This window comes from Chiloscyllium plagiosum, unplaced genomic scaffold (assembly GCF_037043375.1).
Source record: "Chiloscyllium plagiosum isolate Xiang-an unplaced genomic scaffold, Cpla_swu_hap1 HiC_scaffold_30, whole genome shotgun sequence".
Classification (NCBI taxonomy): domain Eukaryota; kingdom Metazoa; phylum Chordata; class Chondrichthyes; order Orectolobiformes; family Hemiscylliidae; genus Chiloscyllium; species Chiloscyllium plagiosum.
The window spans coordinates 636,042-653,679 of NW_028270168.1; the positions used below are offsets into that span (position 1 = coordinate 636,042).

The 17,638-nt window shown below is 42.4% G+C and overlaps 1 protein-coding gene across 2 annotated transcripts in view; it reads left to right on the forward strand.

Annotated features, from left to right (window-relative positions):
• LOC122564567 (alpha-taxilin-like) overlaps nucleotides 1-17,638 on the forward strand; it is a 127,732-nt gene that overhangs the window by 61,268 nt on the left and 48,826 nt on the right. For both annotated transcript variants that reach the window (XM_087976645.1, XM_087976643.1), the window contains exon 3: nucleotides 14,125-14,216. In XM_087976645.1, coding sequence (XP_087832771.1) covers nucleotides 14,125-14,216 — 92 coding nt within the window. The remainder of the gene's footprint in view (nucleotides 1-14,124; nucleotides 14,217-17,638) is intronic.

Genomic DNA, 17,638 nt, shown 5'->3' on the forward strand with positions numbered 1-17,638 from the left:
ACTTTTATAAACCAAATTGAGTCGCTGTGAAAAACTGGAGCCAAGATTGTTTACAAGTAAAATTGATTACCTTGTGTACTCAAGGCCAGTTATCAATGACCAAGATCCTGCGTCTGCCAATAAGGTATTGGTTGTCACATAGCTGAACAGCTTGCGCTGTCAATGAGACCGAGGCGCTTGTTCGGACCAGAAGATTCAAAGAATGAGTGCTGGGTGTGCTGCCTTTCATCACCTATATAAATGATTTGGATATGAATATAAGAGGTGTGGTTATTAAGTTTGCAGATGACACCAAGTTAGGTGGTATAATGGATAGTGAAGAAGGTGATCTCAGAATATAATGGGATCTTGATCAGATGGGCCAATGGGCCGAGGAGTGGTAGGTGGAGTTTAATTTAAGTAAGTGTGAGATGTTGCATTTTGGTAAAGCAAACCAGAGCAGGACTTATATACTTAATGGTAGGATCCTAGGGCATTTTGCTGAACAGAGAGACCTTAGAGTGCAGGTTCATAGTTCATCGAAAGTGGAGTCGCAGGCAGTCGGGGTGGTGAAGAAGGCATTTGGCAAACTTGCTTTCATTGGTCATAACATTGAGTATAGGAGTTGGGATGTCATGCTGTGGCTCTATAGGACATTGGCGGGGGGGGGGGGGGGGGGTGACCACTTTTGGAATATTGCATACAGTTCTGGGCACCCTTCTGTGGAAGGATGTTGTTAAACTTGAAAGGGTACAGAAAAGATTTCTAAGGATATTGCTGGGCATTAAGGGTTTGAAGTGTAGAGAGAGGCTGAATTGGACTGGGCTTTTTTTCCGCCCCTTGAACATCAGAGACAGAAGGGTGACTCTCTCTATAGAGGTTTAGAAAATCATGAGGGGCATGGGTAGGGTGAAAGCCCAAGTCTTTTTCCTGGGATGGGAGAGACTAAAACTTGAGGAAATAGATTTAAGGTGAGGGTAGAAAGATTTAAAAAGGACTGGAGGGGTAACTTTTTCATGTAGAGGGTTGTATGTGTATGGAACATGGAAGTTGTGGAGGCAGATACAATTACAACATCTGGATGGGTACATGAATAGGAAGGGTTTAGAGGGATATGGGCCAAATGCTGGCAAATGGGACTAGTTCAAACTGTGATGTTTGGTTGGTGTGGATGAGTTGGACTTTGAGTCCGTTTCCCTGCTGTATGACTGATAGAAATCAACAGATCTGCAGTGGCCAAAAGCACTCACGTTCAGTTCTGTGCAGTAAGCCACTTTTTAAACTTAATCTGGTTTTCTTTATGTCTTCTTTAGCAGATGCACAAGCTATGACTTTGAATTGAATTAGGCAGAGACCATGTATAATTGTGTCCAATTTCGGTTCCATACTTGGGGAGGGATGTACTTGCATTGGAGGCAGTTCAGAAGAGAGAGAGAAGCTTTTTATTCGTCATTTCTACCAATACAACTGATATAGTTAAAACCAAAATAGCATTCCTCCAGGACTGAGGGTTCTACATGGACAGCACAAATTACGCAATTCTACATGGCATAAAGAAAATTTACAGTCCAGGAACAGGCCCTTCGACCCTCCAAGCCGGAGCTGATCCAAATCCACTGTCGAAACCTATTGCCCAATTCCTAAGCATCTGTATCCCTCTGCTCCCCACCACTCATGCATCTGTCTAGACACACCTTAAATGATTTTGGATCAGAGTGGTGCTGGAAAAGCACAGGTCAGGCAGCATCCGAGGAGTAGGAAAATTGACGTTTCGGGCAAAAGCCCTTCATCAGGAATAGAGGCAGGGAGCCTCCAGGGTGGAAAGATAAATGGGGGGTGTGGGGCTGGGGAGAAGGTAGCAGAGAGTACAGTAGATGAATGGCGGTGGGGATGGAGTGGATAAATGGGGAGGGAGATTGGCAGATAAGACAAGTCATGAGGACAATGCTGAGCTGGAAGGTTGGAACAAGGGTAAGGTGGGGGGAGGGGAAATGAGGAAACTGGGAAGCACCTTAAATGAATCTACAGTGCCTACCTCTGCTAGCAACGCATTCCAGGCACCTACCACCCTCTGTAAAGTACCTTCCGCATAAATCCCCCTTAACGTTTTCACCTCTCACCTTGAACGCATGATCTCTTGTTATTGAATCCCTCACCCTTATCTCTATCTATCCTGTCTATACCCTTCATGATTTGGAGATGCCAGTGTTGACTGGGGTATACAAAGTTTAAAAATCACACAACGCTAGGTTCTAGTCCAACAGGTTTAATTGGAAGCACTACCTTTCGGAGCGCTGCTCCTTCAGGTAGTTGTGGTGTACACAATTGTAAGACACAGAATTTATAGCAAAAGTTTAGTGTGATGTAACTGAAATTATACATTGAAAAATACCTTGTTTGTTTGTTAAGTCTCTCATCTGTTAGAATGACCATGTTAGCTTCACTTGTTTCATATGTAAATGACAAAACTTTATTTAAAAGTTACATTCTCAGGTTAACTTTAACAATTGGTGTCAGCCCAGATAATGTGTTGAAGGGTTAGCCCCCTGTGTGCTGTTGTCTGTGCCCTAATGTTTAGACTGATTCTAATCTAAAAAATGAGTTAACAGTGTCTTACATGGATTCTTGCGGTTTTTGAGCAACGTACAATGTAACTCTGCTAGTACAAATTCACCCTACAAACATATGTGTGTGTGTCTGGGGTCGGTGGGGGTGTTTGTGAGAATCAGTGTATGTGTGTCTCTGCAGGAGTGTGTCTGTGTGTCCGCATGCGTGTCTGTGTGCCCCCGTGTTCGCGCATACCCGCATGTACAGGAGTGTCCGTGTGCATTGGTGATCACCTTTAATGTGACATGAAGCCAAAGTCCCAGTTGAGGCCTTCAGGACAGGCAGCAGCGAAAAGTGGCCGAGCAGAGGCTGATAGCTAAGATTGGTACCCATGGGGAGAGCCTCAACCGGGACCTTGGGTTCATGTCACACTGGTGAGCACCATTGCACTATACACACACAGACACTCCTAAAATATATATATATCTCATGCGCACGGGCACGCTCCTGTGCACATATATGTTCGTGGGTGAATTTGTACTTGCAGAATTACATTGTACTTTGCTCAAAAACCACATGAATCCAAGAGACTTAACAAACAATCAAGGCATTTTTCAATGCATAATTTCAGTTAAATCACACTGTAAACTTTTGCTATAAATTCTGTGTTTTACAATTGTGTACTCCACAACCATCTGATGAAGGAGCAGCTCTCCGAAAGGCAGTGCTTCCAATTAAACCTGTTGGACTGTGACCTGATGTTGTATGATTATTAACTTTTATACCCGTCATGATTTTGTCAGGTTCCCCCCCCCCCCCCCCCCCCATTTTTTTTCTAATGAAAATGATCCTAACCTATTCAACCTTTCTTCATAGCACCTTCCATACCATGCAGCATCCACATCCTTTTGGTAATGTGGCGACCAGAACTGTACACCGTATTCTAAAAGTGGCCGAACCAATATCTTGTACAATTTTAACATGACCTGCCAGTTCTTATACTCAATATCCCATCCGATGAAGGCAAGCATATCATATGCCTTAACCACTCTATCCACCTGTGCAGCAACCTTCAGGGTACAATGGACCTGAACACTCAGATCTCTCTGCTCATCAACTTTTCCCAAGGCTCTTCCGTTTACAGTATAACTCGCTCTAGAATTAGACTTTCCAAAATGCATCATCTCACATTTGCCAGATTGAACTCCATCTGCCACTTTTCCGCCCAACTCTCCAGTCTATCTATAGTCTCCTGTATTCTTTGACAGTCCCCTATGCTTTCTGCTTCTCCACCAATCTTCGTGTCATCTGCAAACTTACTGATCAGACTAATAATGCCCTCTTCTAGATCATTTATGTATATTACAAATAACAGTGTCCCCAATACTGATCCCTGTGAAACACCACTGGTCACCTTTCTCCATTTCGAGAAACTCCTTTTGACTACTCTCTGTCTCCTGTTGCTCAACCAGTTCTTTATCCACCTAACTAGAATACCCTGTACACCATGTGACTTCACTTTCTCAATTAGTTTACCATGGGGAACCTTATCAAACACCTTACTAAAGTTCATGTATATGACATCAACATTTTCCTTCACCTATCAACTTGGTCACTTTCTCAAAGAACTCTAAGTTGGTAAGGCACAATCTCCCCCACACAGAACATGTTGCCTATCACTGATAAGCACATTCTTCTCCAAACATAAATAGATTTTATCCCTCCGTACCTTCTTTAGCAACTTTCCCACCACTGACGTCAGACTCACTGGTCTGTAGTTACTCGGAATGTCCTTACTACCCTTCTTGTACAGGGGGACAACATAATCAACCCGCCAGTCCTCTGGCACTTCACCTGTATTTAAGGATGCTACAAAGATATCTGCCAGGGCCCCAGCTATTTCCTCCCCCAGCAACCTGGGATAGATCCTATCCAGTCCTGGGGCCAACACATCTTCCCTCCTTATGTCAGCATGATCCAGAGTAAATAAACTTCTATCTGTAATCTCAGCATTCTTCACCTCCTGTTCCTCAGTGAACACTGATGCCAAGTATACATTGAGAATCTCTCATTTTCTCAGGTTCAACACACAACCTCCCTTCCTTATCCTTTAATGGACCAACCCTTTCTCTGGTTATCCTCTTGCTTCTTATATAGGAATAAAAAGCTTTTGGATTTCCCTTAATTCTGCTCGCTAAAGTTATTTCATGACCCCTTTTAGCATGCTTGATTCTCGTTTAAGATTCGTCCTACTCTCCCGATATTCCTCCAGGGCCTGTTCTGTTCTTAGCTGCCTAGGCCTTATGTACACTTCCCTTTTTCTTTTGGCTAGTCGCACGATTTCTCCTGTCGTCCACAGTTCACAAATCTTTCCTTTCCTATCCTTTTTTTCAAAAAAACATGCCTATCCTGCACAATCTTTAATCTATCTTTGAAAGCTTCCCACATATCAAATGTGGACTTTCCTTCAAATAGCTGTGTCCAATTCACATTCCCCAGCTCCTGCCTAATTTTGATATAATTGGCCTTGGCCCAGTTTAGTACTCATCCCTTAGGGGACACTTTCATCTTTATCTACAAGTATTCTAAAACCTACAGAATTGTGGTCACCATTGACAAAGAAATCCCCCACTGCAACTTCTACCACCTGGCCTGGCTCATTCCCCAACACCAGTCCAATATGGCCCCTTCCCGCATCGAGCTATTGACATACTGCTATAGAAAACTTACCTGGAAGCTTCTTACAAATTCTGCCCATCCAGACCTTTGATACCAAGTGTATCCCAGTCAATGTTGAGAAAATTAAAATCTCCCATCACCACCACCCTGTTACCTCTACATCGTTCCATAGACTGTTTACCTTTTTTGTCTTCGACCTCACGCTCATTGCATCGGAGGCCTGTAATACAGCCCCACCAATGTAACTGCACACTTCTTATTTCTCAGCTCCACCCATAACGCCTCACTGCTCAAGCCCTCCATAGTGTCCTCCTTTAGTACAGTCGTGATATCATCCCTGACCAGCAATGCAACTCCTCCCCCATAAAGTGCATAAGAAGTGCAAAGCACGCAATTTACAATGTAATAGAAGACTGATAAATAGTAGACATTTTTCCAGCTTCAATTTGAAGTCGTGCAAAGAATTTCAGATGGGAAAGAGTCCAATCATACTGCGTTAAGGAGCTTGATTGTTTGGGGGAAGAAACTGTTACACAGTCTGGACGTGATAGACTAAATGCTCCGGTATCTTCTGCCAGATGGCAGGAAAGAGAAGAGTTTGAATAAGGGGTGTGTGGGGTCTTCGACAATGCTGATGCCGAGATAAGAGGAATGGAAGGGCAGAGGAAGGGCTAGAAAGGGAGTCGGGTTTGGGAAGGGAGGTTATTTGAAATTGGAGAAATCACTGTTGAGACCTCCAGGCTATAGACTGTCCAGGCAGAAGATGAAGTCTTAACATAGAACATAGAAGAATACAGCGCAGTACAGGCCCTTCGGCCCTCGATGTTGCGCCGATCCAAGCCCACCTAACCTACACTAGCCCACTATCCTCCATATGCCTATCCAATGCCCGCTTAAATGCCCATAATGAGGGAGAGTCCACCACTGCTACTGGCAGGGCATTCCATGAACTCACGACTCGCTGAGTAAAGAACCTACCCCTAACATCTGTCCTATACCTACCCCCCCTTAATTTAAAGCTATGCCCCCTTGTAATAGCTGACTCCATACGTGGAAAATGATTCTCACTGTCGACCCTATCTAAACCCCTAATCATCTTATACACCTCTATCAAGTCACCCCTAAACCTTCTTTTCTCCAATGAAAACAACCCCAAGTGCCTCAGCCTTTCCTCATACGATCTTTCTACCATACCAGGCAACATCCTGGTAAACCTCCTCTGCACCCGTTCCAGTGCCTCCACATCCTTCCTATAGTATGGCGACCAAAACTGCACACAATACTCCAGATGTGGCCGCACCAGAGTCCTATACAACCGCAACATGACTTCAGTACTCCGGAACTCAATTCCTCTACCAATAAAAGCCAGTACGCCATATGCCTTCTTCACCGCACTATTTACCTGGGTGGCAACTTTCAAAGATTTGTGTACATGGACACCAAGATCCCTCTGCTCATCCACACTACCAAGTATCCGACCGTTAGCCCAGTACCCCATCTTTTTATTACACTTACCAAAGTGAATCACCTCACACTTAGCTACATTGAACTCCATTTGCCACCTTTCTGCCCAGTTCTGCAGCTTATCTATATCCTGCTGTAACCTGCCACATCCTTCCTCACTGTCTACAACTCCTCCGACTTTCGTATCATCCGCAAACTTACTCACCCAACCTTCTAACCCCTCCTCCAGGTCATTTATAAAAATGACAAACAGCAATGGTCCCAAAACAGATCCTTGCGGAACACCACTAGTGACGGCACTCCAAGATGAACATTTGCCATCAACTACTATCCTCTGTCTTCTTCCAGCCAGCCAACTCCTAATCCAAACCTCCAACTCACCCTCAATGCCATACCTCCGTATTTTTTGCAGTAGTCTACCATGGGGAACCTTAAAAAACTCCTTACTAAAATCCATATACACCACATCTACTGCTTTCCCCTCGTCCACCTCCTTAGTCACCTTCTCAAAGAATTCCTCCAATTTGTAGTCTGATTTGCTGTAGCAGTGGAGGAGGCTGAGGGTTGTCATGTTGGAGAGGGAATGGGAAGGGGAATTGAAATGGGCTGTGACTGGGAGGTCAGGTTGGCCCCTGTGGGCCCAGCTGAGTTGCTTGGTGAAACGCGCCATTTATGTTTGGCCTCACCGATTGTGACAATGCTGCTCCTTTAACAAGGTTGTGTTATCTTTAGGTTTTTTTTTAAAAAGGTTTGTATGAGGCAGAATTGCAGAAATGTTTGCGTTTATCTACTTGAAAAGGCTTTCTAGTTTTAAAAAAACACTTGTACAATGAAAGGGTGTGGCTAGTTCTCCCAGCTCAGCTTTTCTCTGGTTTGGTTTGTTTTGGTTTTAGCAGTTTGGCTATTCGGTGGTGCTGGTCAGTTGTTAGCTGGGAATCCAAAAGAAACAGCTACATGGAAGAAGGTGTTCTGTGCTGAATCTCTCTCTGCCCTCACTGTCTCCTGTAAGACCGTGTTTGGTTTTACCATTTTCGCCAAGGGGTGTTTATGGTGATGTGGAATAGCATCATTCAGTTGGAATAGTCTGTTGGGTTTTCGGATAGGTTACGTTATTCTGTATTCTACTCTTTTTGTTTGTTTAATGCAGTACTCTGTAAATGAGTTTGGTTTTGTTTAAAACCAAGGGGTTTTGACCAGCTGCATCACTCTTTGAGTATCCATTTTACATTTCCTCAAACCAACTAGAAAAGTTAAGGGTCTGGGCTACCTTGAAATGTTTTGAGGGGTCTGGCGTGGTCCATTACACTGTTGTAGAGAAGACCACATCGGGAGCACTAGGTTGGAAGAAAGGCATGTGAACCTCTGTCTCACCTGGAAAGCTTGTTTGGGGTCCTTTATGGAGGTGAGGGGGGTTGGTTTGCCAGCAGGTTTTGCATCTTTTATTGTTGCAGGGGAAGGTACCTCTGGATTCTGGGGATTGGCGGGGAGAGTGGCGTGAACCAAGGATTGGTGAAGGGAATGGTCTTTGCAGAAGGCAGAGAGAGGTGTTGGCGGGGGGGGGGGGGGGTGCAGTGGACTGGGGAATGGAGGAGATGCAGTGGAGGGCTGACTGGATGACAGAAGGGGGGAAAGCCCGCTGTTCAAAATAGGTGGACATCTGGGATGGCTTGGACATGGAATGTCTGAGTTGATGTGATGGAGGTGGAGGATTTGGGAAAAAAGGATGGAGTTCTTGCAGGATATGCAGAGAATTGTGAATGCATGGAATGCATTGCCAGCTGTGGTGGTGGAAGCAGAGTCATTGGGGACATTTAAGCGACTGCTGGACATGCAAATGGATAACGGTGAGTTGAGGGTGCGTAGATTAAGTTACTATATTTTACATTAGGATTAAACCTCGGCACAGCATCATGGGCCAAAGGATCTGTTCTGTGCTTTTCCAGATAGTTATAGGCACCAATAGGTTTACAGTAAATTTCCATCTGTAGACTGTCACCAGAGATGGAAACAAAAATTAGAGTGGTGCTGGAAAAGCACAGCAGGTCAAGCAGCATCGGAGGAACAGAAAAATTGACGTTTCAGGCAAAAGCCCTTCTTCGTTCCTGACCTGCTGTGCTTTTCCAGCACCATTCTAATCTTGACTCTAATTTCCAGCATCTGCAGTGCCCACTTTTGCCATAGAAACAAAGATGTCGAGCAAGGGGAGGGAGGTGTCTGAAATAGACCAAGTGAATTTAAGGGTGGGGTGGAAGTTGTGGGCGAAGTCAATGAACTGCTCCAGTTCAGCTTGGCTGCAGGATGCAGCACCGATGCAGTTATCGATGTAACGGCAGAAGAATTGGGGCACAGTGCTTGTGTAGGTACTGAAGAGGGACTGTTCGATGTAGCTGACAAAGACCCATCCAGTCCCCTTCTATCAATACCTCCTCTGCCTCACCAAACTGTCCTCACCCTCATAACTTTAACTTTTCCTTCAACTTTTGCCATTTTCTCCAAATCCTGGAGTGGCCTTGGACATTTGGATTGGCCCTAGCTACACCTCTCTCTTTGTCGGGTGCTGCCTGACCTGTTGTGATCTCAAGCATATTTTTGTTTCCAGTACAGATTCTGCATCAGCAGTAACTTGCTTCTGTTTAGCAATGTGTTCCTCTGATGTATCCTGCTATTTCTTCTCTGACTAGTACATGGCACGGTTTGTAATCCTGAGATCATTACATTTTGAAACCTCCCTTTTAGCTTGCTTCCTAAATCCCTATATTCAACTTTTAGAACCGTGCCCATTGTTAACCAATGTCATTGGTACCAATGTGTACCATGACCACCGTTCGCCCTCCCCTTTCAAAATGTCATGTTGTCGCTCTGAGATATCTTTAACCCTAGCATCAGGGACACAGCATACCATCCTGGAATTTTGTCTGTGGCTACAGGGACACTTGTCTATTTCCTTACCTAATTGAATTTGCTACGACTATTGCATATCATAAAGAAGCACTCAAAACAAAATGCCCAGCAACTTCTAGAGTCTAGTTTCCTGTAGGAAGATCTTCAGTGAGCTGTAGGTGCCATAACACTTTCAGGCATAGGAGCAGAAGTAGGCCAATCAGTCCATTGATCTGTACTACCATTTGGTGAGATCATGGCTGATCTGACAATCCTGTGACTAGTGGTGTGCCACAAGGATTGGTGCTGGCCCACTGTTTTTTGTCATTTATATGAATTATTTGAAAGTGAATATAGGAGCTATGGTTAGTAAGTTTGCAGGTGACACTAAAATCGGAGGTGTTGTGGACAGCCAAGAAGGTTACCTCAGATTACAACAGGATCTTGACCAGATGTGCCAATGGGCTGAGAAGTGGCAGATGGAGTTTAATTCAGATAAATATGAGGTGCTGCATTTTGGGAAAGCAAATCTTAGCAGGACTTACACACTTAATGGTAAGGTCCTAGGGAGTGTTGCTGAACAAAGAGACCTTGGAGTGCAGGTTCATAGCTCCTTGAAAGTGGAGTCACCGGTAGATAGGATAGTGAAGAAGGCGTTTGGTATACTTTCTTTTATTGGTCAGAGTATTGAGTACAAGAGTTGGTTGTGCAGGACATTGGTTAGGCCACTGTTGGAATATTGCATGCAATTCTGGTCTCCTTCCTATCGGAAAGATGTTGTGAAACCTGAAAGGGTTCAGAAAAGATTTACAAGGATGTTGCCAGGGTTGAAGGACTTGAGCTATAGGGAGAGGCTGAACAGGCTCGGGCTGTTTTCTCTGGAGCGTTGGAGGCTGAGGAGTGACCTTGTAGAGGTTTACAAAATCATGAGGGGCATGGATAGGATAAATAGACGAAGTCTCCCCTGGGGTTGGGGCGTCCAGAACTAGAGGGCATAAGTTTAAGGTGAGATGGGAAAGATATAAAAGAGACCTAAGGGGCAACTTTTTCACAGAGGGTGGTACATGTATGGAATGAGCTGCCAGAGGAAGTGGTGGAGGCTGGTACAATTGCAACATTTAAAAGGCGTTGGGGTGGGTATATGAATAGGAAGGACTTAGAGGGATATGGGCCGGGTGCTGGCAGGAGGGACTAGATTGGGTTGGGATATCTGGTCGGCATGGATGGGTTGGACCGAATGGTCTGTTTCCATGCTGTACATCTCTATGACTATTGACTCTATTACCTCGAGTACAATGGGATCTTGGTCAGACGGGCCAGTGGGCTGAGGATTGGCAAATTGAGTTTAATTTAGGTAAATGTGAGGTGCTGCATTTTGGCAAAGCAATTCAGGGCATGACTTATACTCTTAATGGTAAGGTCCTGTGGAGTGTTGCTGAACAAAGAGACCTAGGAGTGCAGGTTCATAGTTCCTTGAAAGTGGAATCGCAGGTAGATAGGCTAGTGAAGAATGCATTTGGTATGCTTTCCTTTATTGGTCAGTACATTGAATACAGGAGTTGGGACTGTGCAGACATTGGTTAGGCCACTTTTGGAAAATGGTGTGCAATTTTGGTGTCCTTGCTATCGGAAGGATGTTGTGAAACTTGAAAGTGTCCAGTAAAGATTTACAAGGATATTGCCAGGACTGGAGAGTTTGAGCTATAGTAAGAGGCTGAATAGGCTGGGGTTGTTTTTCCTGGAGCGTCAGAGGCTGAGGGGTGACCTTGTAGAGGCTTATAGAATCATAAGGGGCATGGATACAGAAAATTGACAAGGTCTTTTCCCTGGAGTTGGGGCTCCAAAACCTAAAGGGCAGAGGTTTAAGGTGAGAGGAGAAAGATTTAAAAGGGATCTAAAAGACATCTTTTGCATGCAGAGGATGGAATGAGCTGCCAGAAGATGTGGTGGAGGGTGGCACAATTACAGCATTTAAAATGCATCTGGATGGGTATATGAATGGGAAGGGTTGAGAGAAATATGGACCAAGTGCTGGCAAATAGAACTAAATTAGGTTAGGATACCTGGTCAGCATGGACGAGTTGGACAAAGAGTCTGTGTCCGTGCTGAATGTCTCCATTGAGAAGAAGCTACTGATGTCAAACATTTTAGGTTCCTGCTCGTATCTAAAAATTTGTAATACCATTTATGCCAAGACAAATGTCCAATCTTACTTATAAAACTTTAAATATATAGTAAACCACTGATAATTAAAAAGAATATATTTTAGGAATGTGCCGAATGCCTAGTTATATGGTGGTTGTGCCTTGAATTAAAATAGCTGTAGCAGTTTTCTCTCCACAGATGCTGCCAGATCTGTCGACTTTCTCTTGCAATATCTGCTTTTGTTTATTTCAGCTTTAGCAAGCACTGGGCAGCTTATGGAACCTTACTTAGGAACCATGTATCTGGGTTTTGGAAAAAGAAAAGTTGCATTAAAACAAACAGGATATCTTGCCATTGAAATGAGACATGGAACAGGATTTTGTACTGTACTCGAATCAGCTCGTTTAGTCTTGAAGTCACTTTGAACTAAAGGCTAACGAAGAATATAAGCTTTTAAACAAAATCTAATCAGCCTACCTGGGCATGTTTTGACACCTCAGTTGCAGGTACGGTTTGAACCTAGAACTTCTGGACCAGGGGCAGGGGCTTTATTATTTCATCACTAGATCCTAAGAATACAGCGTTTATGCTGATTAGTCATGAAGTCCTATTGTTATTAACACTAAGTAATGAAATGGGCAGATCACTTGACAGATCAACTGTAGCTCCTTTTCAGAACTGTAATTGTTGTTTGCTCTTTAAAGGTTGTTATTAGAGATGGAGTGAATGTGAATTTATCATTGGAAGTAGCTGTGTTTACACAGTCCTTTTGTTATAGTTACCAATTTATATAATGCTTTTTAATTCTCCAGTCACATCTTAAGCATGTATCATTCTGTATCACTTGTGTACATATGTTCAATGTTCGGCAGATTTAGAAGTCTTGATGTTACACTATTGAGGAATTAGCTTGCACTTTTTGCCCATGTGAAATATTCTAAAAACGTTATTTAGTGCATTGGACACTGTAGCAGGGGAAAATGCACATAGACAATTCTGTTAATTGTGTCTTGTAGCAGAACTGTGTGTAAACGTTGTTTTGAAATGTCAGAGTAAGCAGTTTTAATATCCTTGCTAACAAATATTTGCCTATTTGAACCTGAATTTGTGTATATATGAACAGAAATTGAAGGCTCTATCTCGAGGACTACACCACTTGTTCTTTTTAACCTGCACACTTCAGTGTGGGGTTTCAAACTTAAATGTTCTTTCTGACTTTTTATATTTAATAACTTTTATTGAAAAGGTTTTTCAGCAATGGTATTTCAGACTTCTTTTTACATCTGTTAAACTGAAATATTAAATTGCCTATTGGGGAATCATTGGAACAAAATTGTTTCCATTTCTGATTAGTTGACACTTTCATAAAATGAAACTAACTTTATTAAATTCATTGATAACTTGTAATGTTTTTATTTCTATAAACTTTGTGTCTCTTTGTTTCACTGTATCAGATATTGTAAAATAAACTCAAATTCAACTCTCATTTCTTGAATGATTTTTGAGCGGTTTTCACTGTTGACTCTGGAAGAATGGCTTTCATCTAAATACAAGCATTTTTAAAATAGACCTCTGGGAAAACATGAATTCCTGCAGTAAGTCTTATGCATGTAGAAATACTCTTTCAGTATCTCTGCAGACCAGTTACAACAATTTCTTTATTTCTGGTTTCACCATTTCAGTTTTCCTTTTTAATCTCTAACTCAAAACATTTTATTATTTTAAGCAAATCTGCTGTAACTTGTATGCTATTTAGTGTTTTGTGGAAATTTACTGAAACATTGCTCAGGATTGATCGGGTACAATTTAATTCCTAAAGAAAATATGATTTGTATTTCATCTAATGTTTTAAAGTTAGATCTTAAAAGGATAAATTAATAAGGTGCAAGATCATATAGTTCATACTATTCTTACCATGCATTTTTTTGATTGGTATTAACATGGCTTTTGAAAAAGATTAGGAGAAAGTGAGGTCTGCAGATGCTGGAGATCAGAACTGAAAAATGTGTTGCTGGAAAAGCGCAGCAGGTCAGGCAGCATCCAAGGAGCAGGAGAATCGACGTTTCGGGCAAAAGCCCTTCATCAGGCTTATGTTCGAAACGTCGATTCTCCTGCTCCTTGGATGTTGCCTGACCTGCTGCGCTTTTCCAGCAACACATTTTTGAAAAAGATTATCAGTTAACGGGTATATTAAGGGCAAAAGTGAGGACTGCAGATGCTGGAGATCAGAGTCTAGATTAGAGTAGTGTTGGAAAAGCACAGCAGGTCAGGCAGCATCCGAGGAGCAGGAAAATCGATGTTTCGGGCAAAAGCCCTTCATCAGGAACCACACTGAGTGCAGGAGGAAGAACATGTTTGAACTTATTTTTGTTCATTGATTTGCTCTTGGAAAATATGTAGCGCTTCAATGATATGATTATCTTTTTGCAGGAAAGGAAATAACATTGCTGATGCAGACACTGAATACTTTGAGCACCCCAGAGGAGAAGCTTGCTGCACTTTGCAAGAAATATGCAGACATGGTCAGTTCAAATGACTTATAAGAATTGAGACATGCAGTTCCTTGCAGAGTTAAAAGTAAAATTCTGTTCTGAAGTTTTGTTTTTGTTTAAAAGCATAATCTAAATCTGCATAACGGATAACGATGACTTGGACATTTGTGTTCTCATATTACAAATAGTAGTTTGTGTACATTTGCCCCAGTCTGCATTACCTGTGAAAAGTGCACCTTTGTTTTGTTAATCTTTGAGTAACCATGTTGTCATTGACAAATAACAGCTCATTCTAACAGGAATCACAGAAGTGTTATGATGTATAACGACGACGCTCAGCCCATTATGCCTGCAGCAGCTGTTCAAACAAGCCTGATTACCAAGTGCCCATCTCCTGCTTTTTCCCCATGTCCTTGCACATTATTTTCTTCCAGGGAATCATCTAATGCCATCTTGAATGTCTGAATTAAACCTTCACCACATAACTGGGAAGTGCATTCCATACCCTAACTACTCAGAATCCTAGAGTTTACAGCACAGAAACAGATCTTTCGGTCCAACTTGCCTAAGCTGACCAGATATACCAAATTACTCTAGTTCCATTTGCGAGCATTTGGCTCTAAACCCTTTCTATTCAAGTACCTAACTTAGATGCCTTTTAAATGTTGTTATTGTACCAGCCTGCACCACTTCCACTAACAGCTTATTCCATGCATTCACCACCCTGTCCGTGAAAAGGTTGCCCCTTAGGTCTCTCTTATATCTTCCCCTTTCACCGTAAACCTATGCCCTTGAGTTTTCAACTCGCCTTCCGTGGGGAGAAGATTTTGGCTTTTCACTGTATTCGTGCCCCAATGTCTCTTTGTTCTGCAACATTCCCCAGGACCCTACCATTAAGTCCTTCCCTGATTTGCCTTACCAAATTGCAACACCTCACATTTATCTAAATTAAACTCAATCTGCCATTCTTCAGCCCATCTGATCAAGATCCCATTATGCTCTGAGGTAACCTTCCTCACTGTTCACTAGACCACCAATTTTGGTGTCATCTGCAAACTTACTAACCATTCTTCCTATATTCACATCCAAATTATTTATGAAAGTGACAAAAAGCAGTGGACTCAGCACCGATCCTGCTCTGGTCACAGATCTTCAGTCCGAAACAACTCTCTACCACCACTATCTGTCTCCTACCTTCAAACCAATTTTATATCCAAATGGCTAGCTCTCCCTGGATCACTTCACTCTTGCTTGTTATGCACATTATTTGAAGCGTTTCTGTCCGATGTCTGTTAGCTGGCAGTTTTGTGATGCACGTTCAATCTCTGCACTGGCTGTGGTCACCATAAAGGTTCGACCTTCTCAACTTCACCAGAGATGTGGTGACCATTGCACCAGTTATCTCTCTAATGAAAGACTAGCCTTATGCTCCTCTGGGACTATGGCAAATTTACCTTTTAAATCTATGCTGTCTTGTTCTTTTTACATATGGGAACAATTTCTCCCTATGCTCCAACCAGTGATGTCTATCAGTCTGAGAGCTTGAGATAGATCCACCTCAGATTTTGAAAACCTATATCAAATATCCTCTTGGGTGCAATCTATCCAAAGAGAACAATCTCAAGTTCTTCAGTCTGTCCTCCGAACTGAACATCTTCGTAACTGATGTTCGTCATCCCCAGAACCATTCTTGTAAGATCACTTCAGCACTGTCTCCAATGCATTCACGTCCTTCCTATAATGTAGTTCCCTGGACTGAAGGCTTTCAACTTAATTTTTAATGATTGCAAGATGCTAACAGATAGCTGCTGTCCCTTTTTAGGCATGATTTGGAGATGCTGGTGTTGGACTGGGGTGTAAAAGGTTAAAAATCACATAACACCAGGTTATAATCCAACAGGTTTAATTGGAAGCACGAGCTCTTGGAGCACTGCTCCTTCATCAGGGTGGTTGTGGAGTATAAGATTGTAAGCCCCAGAATTTGTAGCAAAAGTTTACAGTGTGATGGATGTAACTGAAATTATATATTGAAAAAAACCTGGATTGTTTGTGAAGTCTCTCTCATCTGTTGGAATGATCACGTTAGTTTCAGTTTTTTCATATGTAAATTGCAAAATTCTTTTTTAAAAAAGTTACATTCTCAAGTGAACTTTAACAATTGGTATCTGTCAGCCCAGATAATGTATTGAAGGTGTGATACTGTCTGTGCCACAACATTTAGACTAATTCTAATCTTAATAAAAAAAATTAATTTACAGAATCTTACATGGATTCATGAAGTTTTTGAAAGATGTAAAATGTAACTCTGCAAGTACAAATTCACCCCACAAACGTGTGTGTGTGTGTGTGTGTGTGTGTGTGTGTGTGTGTCGCGCGGGGGAGGGGGCGTGGTGTTGTGAGTGTCTGTGAGAGAGTGGGTGCATGTATGAGAGAGTATAAACTGATATAAGTCTGTGAAAGGGTGCATGTGTGTCCGAGCAGAGGCTGATAGCCAAATTCGGTACCCATGGGGATGGCCTCAGCCGGGACCTTGGGTTCATGTCACACTACAGGTGACCCCATGTCCTATATATACACACGTGCACAAACACTCAGATGTGCAGAGACGTGCACTCTCTCTGACGTGCAGAGGCTCGCGCAGAGATTTAGACCCATTTATAGTCACACTCACACACATGCGCCCTCTCTCACAGACACTCTCAACCCCCCCCCCCACTACATGCGCACACGCGCATATGCACACATACACAAGTTTGTGGGGTGCATTTGTACTTGTAGAGTTACATTTTACTTCTCTCAAAAACTGCATGAACCCATGTAAATTCATTTTTTTAAGATTCGAATCAGTCTAAACATTGTAGTACAGACAGTATCACACAGGGGAACTCACACCTTCAATACATTATCTGGGCTGCCAGACACCAATTGTTAAAGTTCACTTGAAAATGTAACTTTCTAAAAAAGGTTTTGCAATTTACACATTGAAAGATCTAAAACCAAAGTGGTGATTGTAACAGATGAGAGGCTTAACAAACAATCCAGGTCTCTTTCAATGTATAAGTTCAGTTACATCACACTGTAAACTTTTGCTATAAATTCTGGGGCTTACAATCTTATACTCCACAACCGCCTGATGAAGGAGCAGTGTTCCAAGAGCTAATGCCTCCAATTAAATCTGTTGGATTATAACCTGTTGTTGTGATTTTTAACTTTGTATTCCCTTTTTAGGAAAAACTTCAACAATGCGAATAGCTCTGTCAGCTTTGCACTGAATGTACCAAAAGTAACTGAAACATTGTCCATTTAAACTGACAAATTTCTGTGTAGTTGTTCTCAGCATCTGAATTTGTATACTGCAACAGCCCCAAATTATGATGATTGTTGTATATAATAACTTTGGGAAAAAAACTTGATTTCCCAATGATCAACTTTAAAGAAGCACACAGGTTTCA